This window comes from Tiliqua scincoides, chromosome 10, assembly GCF_035046505.1.
Source record: "Tiliqua scincoides isolate rTilSci1 chromosome 10, rTilSci1.hap2, whole genome shotgun sequence".
NCBI classification, from domain to species: Eukaryota; Metazoa; Chordata; class Lepidosauria; order Squamata; family Scincidae; genus Tiliqua; species Tiliqua scincoides.
Window position 1 is genome coordinate 23,627,812 of NC_089830.1, and position 8,957 is coordinate 23,636,768.

Consider the following 8,957-nt stretch of genomic DNA (forward strand, 5'->3'; position numbering starts at 1 on the left):
ACCATGTGATCTTGTAGATCACTTTGTGGATCTCATTTAGGACCAAATGATACAGCAAAATGGAGGGTGCTTTCATTGGTGCAAGCCCAAGTGGACCTAGGAAGGGAGATGGCATATTGGTAGCATCGCATTTCTGTCCCACATCTTCTTCTTACTACTTGGCAATGCTTGGGGAAGTTCCTTGTTCTGATCCTCACCAGGGCCTGGAAGCTTGACCATCATTCAGCAGCTCAGCATGAAGCAGCCAGGATACCTACTGACCATGTGATCTTGTAGATCACTTTGTGGATCTCATTTAGGACCAAATGATACAGCAAAATGGAGGGTGCTTTCGTTGGTGCAAGCCCAAGTGGACCTAGGAAGGGAGATGGCATATTGGTAGCATCGCATTTCTGTCCCACATCTTCTTCTTACTACTTGGCAATGCTTGGGGAAGTTCCTTGTTCTGATCCTCACCAGGGCCTGGAAGCTTGACCATCATTCAGCAGCTCAGCATGAAGCAGCCAGGATACCTACTGACCATGTGATCTTGTAGATCACTTTGTGGATCTCATTTAGGACCAAATGATACAGCAAAATGGAGGGTGCTTTCGTTGGTGCAAGCCCAAGTGGACCTAGGAAGGGAGATGGCATATTGGTAGCATCGCATTTCTGTCCCACATCTTCTTCTTACTACTTGGCAATGCTTGGGGAAGTTCCTTGTTCTGATCCTCACCAGGGCCTGGAAGCTTGACCATCATTCAGCAGCTCAGCATGAAGCAGCCAGGATACCTACTGACCATGTGATCTTGTAGATCACTTTGTGGATCTCATTTAGGACCAAATGATACAGCAAAATGGAGGGTGCTTTCGTTGGTGCAAGCCCAAGTGGACCTAGGAAGGGAGATGGCATATTGGTAGCATCGCATTTCTGTCCCACATCTTCTTCTTACTACTTGGCAATGCTTGGGGAAGTTCCTTGTTCTGATCCTCACCAGGGCCTGGAAGCTTGACCATCATTCAGCAGCTCAGCATGAAGCAGCCAGGATACCTACTGACCATGTGATCTTGTAGATCACTTTGTGGATCTCATTTAGGACCAAATGATACAGCAAAATGGAGGGTGCTTTCGTTGGTGCAAGCCCAAGTGGACCTAGGAAGGGAGATGGCATATTGGTAGCATCGCATTTCTGTCCCACATCTTCTTCTTACTACTTGGCAATGCTTGGGGAAGTTCCTTGTTCTGATCCTCACCAGGGCCTGGAAGCTTGACCATCATTCAGCAGCTCAGCATGAAGCAGCCAGGATACCTACTGACCATGTGATCTTGTAGATCACTTTGTGGATCTCATTTAGGACCAAATGATACAGCAAAATGGAGGGTGCTTTCGTTGGTGCAACCCCAAGTGGACCTAGGAAGGGAGATGGCATATTGGTAGCATCGCATTTCTGTCCCACATCTTCTTCTTACTACTTGGCAATGCTTGGGGAAGTTCCTTGTTCTGATCCTCACCAGGGCCTGGAAGCTTGACCATCATTCAGCAGCTCAGCATGAAGCAGCCAGGATACCTACTGACCATGTGATCTTGTAGATCACTTTGTGGATCTCATTTAGGACCAAATGATACAGCAAAATGGAGGGGGGGTCCCTTTTCCTCTGGGCAGGTTGGCAGGAACAGGAGCTTCAAGGGCTCCTGCGCTCCAGATTTCTGCTGAAATGTCTGGGAACATTGTCTCCAGTGCAAGGGGAAATTGGGCACAGTTGTGTTTATAAGAACCTGGTATCTTTCATTAAAAGGACAAGACAGACAAAAGGAATAGGAAGACTGCTGCTTCTGTTTGCTCTTCATATACAAAAACTTACTAGAGCCCTCCTGACCTCTTCCATTCTTTGCAAGTCACCTCTGTTTTCCTGGCTTCCTTGTCTTCCCTCTTTCTCTCTTCCATCTTATATTATCTGGGTAAAAAATTCTGGAGTGAGAGGATGTGGACAGGGGAGGGCCTACTTATTCAATAAAAAGTAGCTGGGAAAAACCCTCGCACCACCGGCTTGACAACAGCTGATGTCCTTGTGATCTTTATTTGCAGCAACCAACATGTGACTTTTCACTTCTCAGAGAGGAAAAACAGTAGTTTTTTTCCAGCAAATTTCCATGAAGATGAATCCTGGAGCCTGACCAGTTCACTGCACAGTCCTTGCTCCTTTGGAAACGTTCTCCTGGCCCAGGTCTGTGATGGGCGGACCGGAGAAGGGTGTTGGCTGGCACTTCGTGGAATAAAGTTACTTTCGCTTTCACCAGAGACTGAAGGCATTCTTGGTTACCAGGAAAGACAAGGGAGATTAGTCAGAAGTGAGGAAGCAAACACAGGCTTTCGAACAGGCGCCCAACTGACGGTTCAGAGGTTGCCCCTTCAGCTCCTCAGAGAAGCCCCTTCCCCTTCCCCATAAAGGTAAGCCACTCTTGCTTGATATCTTCCTTCTCATGCTCCTTCTTTCCTGCAGGCCACTGGCTGCTTGTGTGATTCTTGCACAGATGAGATTTTTTCATCAATGATACCCGTCAGAGCACAGGAGGAGCTGTGGCAGGGTGGAGGGAGGCTTTAACACTTCTGCCACCATCCTGAGCCAGATGACCCCCAGGAAGGGAAGCCCACCTAGGTACTATTCAGCATTAGACCTTCCCTCCATTGCAGCACAATCCTAGTCCAGACCAGGCATTTGCACCGCTGATTTTTAAGAAGACAAAACCAAGCAGAAAAGGGACAAACTGCACAGGGGAAATGGGGGAGGAAAACAGTGGAGCAAGTGATGGCTAAGAGGGGTTATGGGCCCCTTCCCTTCTCATAAGAACAGCCCTGCTGGATCAGGCCACAGGCCCATGTGGTCCAGCTTCCTGTATCTCACAGCGGCCCACCAAATGCCCCAGGGAGCACACCAGATAACAAGAGACCTGCAAGGCCTCCTGGGAATTGTAGTTAAGAACATAAGAACAGCCCCACTGGATCAGGCCAGAGGCCCATCTAGTCCAGCTTCCTGTATCTCACAGCGGCCCACCAAATGCCCCAGGGAGCACACAAGACAACAACAGATCTGCATCCTGGTGCCCTCCTTTGCATCTGGCATTCTGACATAGCCCAATTCAGTGTGAACTTACATGCATTGGAGCAACCTCCAGATAGCCCTTGAGCTGTGCTCTGCTCCAAAAAGATTTCTGGGAGAAGGGGGGTTATTCTGTCACAGCCTGCAACCCCTTAAGAAGTTGTTGTTTTGTGCTTGCCACTGAAAAGCAAGGCGCACATTTGAGTGACAGTCTTCCCCAGTCACTTGTGAGGAGAGAGAACCAGAGACCAGTTGCATTGTTTACCATCCCTGCTTAAATCAGAAATGAACAGGGAGGAGTAAGTAGCAGTGTTTCAACGTCTGAGCCCTATGCAGGACAAGATGAAGATGAGACTATGACTTTGAACATCTATTCCCAGACATGCTTTTGAGACATGCATGAGTATCACATGCAATGGGGGAAATCTATTGCATGGGCTGGGACTGTGTGCAGCGGCCAATGCCGAGACTCGGTGGAACGGCATAGAAGGTGGAGGGGGACAAGGCTGAAGGTGCCACCATAGAAAGCTTTCATTCTGGGGACAGTAATGAAATAACGGGGAGGAAGCAACAATCAAAGTGTAGCGTTTTCAATCCCTCACACAAACTGGCACTAAGCATAAGTAGTTTCTAGGTAAGAAGAGGGAGAAAGGGAGAAAGAGATGCAGGGAGGTGGCAGTGAGTTCTTGTGCTCAATGAAGCATCTGGTGGGCTGCTGTGAGATGCAAGAAGCTGGACTAGATGGGTTCTGGGCCTGATCCAGCAGGGCTCATCTTACGTAAAATTCTGACCAAGGAAAGGGAGTCCATGAACTTTTGGCCCAATGCTCTTGTCTGCATACTATTCTGTTTCAAACGGCCCTACCCCAACTTACCCACCCACCACGAATGCAGTTGGGCCAATGAAGGGTGTGCTGGGGTGGGCAGACACAGAGGCCTCCTCAAGGAAAAAAAACATTTGTTCCTCAGTGGGTCTCTTCAGATCAGTGCCAGTCATTTTTCCAAGGAAAGTAAGGGAGTCAGGTGATTAAGGGTGCAGTCCTTACCCCTTATGTCAGTGCTTTCCAGCACTGGCACAGCGGTGCCAATGGGACGTGTGCTGCATCCTGCAGTTGGGTGTCACTCACGGAGGCCTCCTCAAAGTAGGTGAATGTTTGTTCCCTTAACTCAGAGCTGCATTGCCCTTATGCCAGGCCTGGAAATCACTGACATAAAGGGTTAGGATTGCACCCTAAGGGGGAGAGGAGCAGGGATAGGATTCTGGTGCATGCACCCCTCCCACCCCCCTTTCACCTCCCACCCATCCCATCCCTGCCCAGAAACACCCCATTCCTCCCACCCCCACCCCATGCCAGTCATACCAGTGTTCCTTGCTTCTCTCTGCATAAAATGCCTTGAAATACATGATGCAATAGCAACCGCAGCCTATAAGTCAACAAGCACTATATTCCTTTATATATACACTTTGATATTCCTTTCTTTTCCTTCCTTAGATCAAGTGAAGGAACACAAACGGCCATGGATGATCTCGACATGGAACCATTTGTAACAGATGATTTTGACGCAATGAAGGCTGCTTTGGATCAAGCAGAACTGCCAGAAGTGATAGCTCAAGCCCGTAAAAAGTTTGATTTATTTGAAAAGACCACTCTGGACATCGCCATCACAGGGGTGACGGGAGCCGGGAAGTCGTCCCTCGTAAATGGCATGCGAGGCCTGGATGATGATGATAACGAAAATAATGCAGCCAAGACGGATGTGGTGGAAGGAACCAAGCAGCCAGAAAGATATCCACATCCTTTCTTGCCAAACATCACAATGTGGGACCTACCAGGAATAGGGACAGAAAACTTTCAAGCTGCCAGATATCTAAAGCAGGTAAATTTTGACAAGTATGATTTTTTCATCATCGTTTCCGCCACCCGTTTCACTGAGAATGATGCCAGATTGGCTCGTGAAATTCAGAAAAGGAAAAAGAAGTTTTATTTTGTGCGTTCCAAAATAGATGTTGATCTGGAGAATGACAAGCGGAAAAGAGATTTCAGGGAAGAGAAGACCCTCATGAAGATAAGGAATGACTGCTATCAACATTTGGAACAGCCCAGGGTTTTTCTCATCTCCAGATGGAATTTGGACAAGTACGACTTTCCCCTCTTGCAAATGACCTTGGAGACGGAGTTGAATGTACCTGGAAAGACCACCCTTCACATTGCCATCACAGGGATGTCAGGTACTGGTAAATCGTCCCTTGTAAACGCCATGAGAGGTCTGGATGATGGTGATGATAAAGCAGCCAAGACTGATGCGTTTGTAGGATCAACAGATTCAGAAGGATATGTGCACCCCTTATTTCCAAACGTCACAATTTGGGACCTACCGGGAATAGGGACATCAGTATTTCAAGTATCAAACTATGTAAAACAAGTGTATTTTGACAAGTATGACTTGTTCATCATTGTTTCCTCAATGCGTTTCTCTGAGTATGATGCCAACTTGGTCCATGAAATTCAGAAGAGGAAGAAGAAGTTTTACTTTGTGCGTTCCAAAATAGATCTTGATCTGGAAAATGAGAGCCGGAAAAAAGATTTCAAGGAGGAGAAAACGCTCGAGAAGATAAAGAATGATTGCTATCAACGTTTGACAAAATCAGATCAGCTTCCTCCAAGGGTTTTTCTCATCTCCAGATGGCATTTGGACAGGTATGACTTCCCCCGCCTGCAAATGACCTTAGAAGAGGAGCTGGATGATCTCAAGAGTCAAGTGTTAATTCTGGCCATGCCGGCTTTCTCCAGAGAAATTCTGGAAAAGAAAAAGAAAGCCATGAAAAAGGTTATATGGATGCAAGCCGTGTTGTCTGCTGCTCTTGGGGCCATTCCAGTTCCAGGTCTCTCTTTTCCTTGTGACATTGCCATCTTGGTGGGAACTTTGAGGCTTTTCTGTAATGTTTTTGGCTTGGATAATGCTGCCATCGGTAAACTTGCAAATCGGGTTGGCAAAAATGAAGCCGTTTTGAGGTCCGCTATTAAAAAAACCCCCATGGCTAGTGAGATCACCCCACAATTTGTAGCCCATCTGTTGCAGAAGTCAGCACTCTGTGCAACGCTGATGGGGCTGGAGTTAGTTCTTGATTTTGTGCCTGTAGTGGGCTCTCTAACTGGTGGAGGCCTTTCATTTGCCACCACGTTCTACATGCTGAGGGGTTTTTTGAACGATGCTGAAGAAGATGCCAAGAATGTTCTTGCTAAGGTTTCTGAGTGAGCGTGAAGAGCCAAAAATGAAGATCCAAGCCAGCCATTGGGAGTGGGAAAAGCTGGATGCATTACATACAGGACCAAAACAAAAGCACAGAAATTCCTTTAAAGTATAAACTGTTTACAATCAGAAATTCAAATTAAATTAAATGAATACTTGGACTGATCCAAGAAAGCTGAGCATTTAGGTTACAAATCCAGGCACTGTAGCTCTGGCTCCTTGGAGGTAAAAGCTTTTTCGGGGTTCCTGTATGCTAATTAAATGCACCTATCATTCAAAAAGGCACACAGGGATCGGAAGTCTCCTGTTGCTGGTCCCTCCTTGCCCAGCTAGAGATGCTGAACCCCCTTTTTTGAAATCACAATATCCCTAGCCGAAATGGAAATTAGAGATGAGAAATATCAGCTCAGGAAGCCCCGTGATATAGTCTTTGTTTTGCTATGGATTTGGTTCAGATTTGATTCCTGTTGGTTGCTTTGGTTTCCTTGTGGAAAAGAGCAGGGTATTAACATTAAAAAAAATAAAAATAAAATCTGTATAAAATTAGCCAGTCTTGCTGGAAAGTCCCAGGCTGATTGGTGACTCATTATTGTGGAAGCTTCTATCCCCAGTCCCATCACACGGCTGCAAAGTTGACACGTTCAGAGCGCTGAGCTCTGCCAGCCCCTCCCATCCTGCTCCTTCCCACACCATGCCTCCTCCCGCCCTCTCTCCTCCACCCCCCACCTCTCCCCTGCCCCAGAATACCTCCCACGCCCCCCCCCACACCTTCACTCACCTCTCCACCGCCAGGCAACTGCCAGGTGGTGGAATGTGGGCCTAGCACTGGAGCTGGCCCAGCGCAGGCTTGCGCTCCGCGAACTCAGGCGCTGGGCCCACATTGCGGTTCACAAACGTGTCTTATGGCAAGTTTGCAACACTGCATGCTGTCGGTGAACCAGTGTGCACTGCTCAGGATCGGGCCCTAAGTCTGCTTAATTCCTCCCCTTGTTAGTAATCCCTTGGAGAAGGATACTGCCTTTCCTGGCTTTTTTCTTTCTTTCTTTCTTCAAAGGCAAGTGTTTTGGAAGGCGTCCGGGATCAGACTCACTGGACCTGGGCAGTACGCTCCTGTTTCTGCCACTGCCCTGAGACTTGGAGGGATACGACACTGTCCCTTACAAACATTTGTCTTAATCCAGCTGGGTTGGGGCAAGAAAACAACTGCGGGAAAGCTGGACGCACTGTAGTGGAGTCCATCTCAGAGAGCAATGCTATGCATGTCTATGTTAGCTCTCTGCCCAGGCAGAGCCAGAGACAAAGCTAACTAGTTGGTTCATGGAAAGTTGCAGGCAGCTGAGTCACACTGAGTCAGCAGAATTACTCTGCACCTGAGCCTGCCACACCCTAGTTAACAGGGCAGAATCCGATTGGGTGCTCGGACTACTTAAACCCCAGTCTGCAGCTCCACCACTGCAGTAGGTGTTGAACTGTGATACTGCTGCCGGAGACTTTGACCAACTGATAACTGTGTGTTGTATATGCTGTGAAAGACCTTGGACTGGCTAACTGACTGTGTTTTGTGGATACTGATTTGGATAAGGTAAAACTGGACTGCTGCACTCTATGTGTATGACCTGGACTGTATTTTGCCTACTCTTTCCGTGAACCCCCTTGCTTTAGTATACGTCAGCTAATTCAAGGACTCTGCTGTGTCTGCTGGTCTTTGTGCACCCTGCTCTACCCTGGGACACACCTAAGGTTCCTCTCCAATACTTAACAGTCTACACAGAAGGCTGACACATTCCGTTCCAGGAGACTCTCTCTCAAGTGTGTAGGATACAATTCCTACAATTGTATCTCTGTTTTCGGCGTAACGTAATTGGTTACTCACATCAATCCCTTCTATTGAGTGTCCTCATCTTGGATGTGTGCAAGCAAAATAAACCAGAGTTTGACTGCACTGCAGCTGGTGACCAGAGCTTTTTTCTTCTGGATCCAAAAAGATCCTGCCAACCAGCATGTCTAGTGAAAGGCACCCTACAAGCTGCTGAGTTCGGGGATGGAAAGGTTCCTGGGCTTTCTCAGAAACTTATCAGGGGTTTTTGATGAAAATGTTCCAGAACAGATCACAAGCTTCCCTAAAAGAGACCTAAGGGGGGGCAGTCCCAGAGGTCTCATCTGGGTCAGTCTCCACTACCTTAACGAACCTACTTGAACTTGCTCCAGTGCTTTCGTTGGTGCAAGCCCAAGTGGACCTAGGAAGGGAGATGGCATATTGGTAGCATCGCATTTCTGTCCCACATCTTCTTCTTACTACTTGGCAATGCTTGGGGAAGTTCCTTGTTCTGATCCTCACCAGGGCCTGGAAGCTTGACCATCATTCAGCAGCTCAGCATGAAGCAGCCAGGATACCTACTGACCATGTGATCTTGTAGATCACTTTGTGGATCTCATTTAGGACCAAATGATACAGCAAAATGGAGGGTGCTTTCGTTGGTGCAACCCCAAGTGGACCTAGGAAGGGAGATGGCATATTGGTAGCATCGCATTTCTGTCCCACATCTTCTTCTTACTACTTGGCAATGCTTGGGGAAGTTCCTTGTTCTGATCCTCACCAGGGCCTGGAAGCTTGACCATCATTCAGC

General features: G+C 47.7%; 1 protein-coding gene across 1 annotated transcript; it reads left to right on the forward strand.

Moving 5' to 3' along the window:
- Positions 1-2,340: 2,340 nt before the first annotated feature.
- On the forward strand, positions 2,341-8,272 carry LOC136661192 (interferon-inducible GTPase 5-like). Its single transcript, XM_066638231.1, has 2 exons — positions 2,341-2,430; positions 4,572-8,272. Exon 2 carries the CDS (start codon positions 4,597-4,599, stop codon positions 6,334-6,336), a length of 1,740 nt encoding a protein of 579 aa, XP_066494328.1. The 5' UTR covers positions 2,341-2,430; positions 4,572-4,596; the 3' UTR covers positions 6,337-8,272.
- The last annotated feature ends 685 nt before the right edge of the window (positions 8,273-8,957 follow it).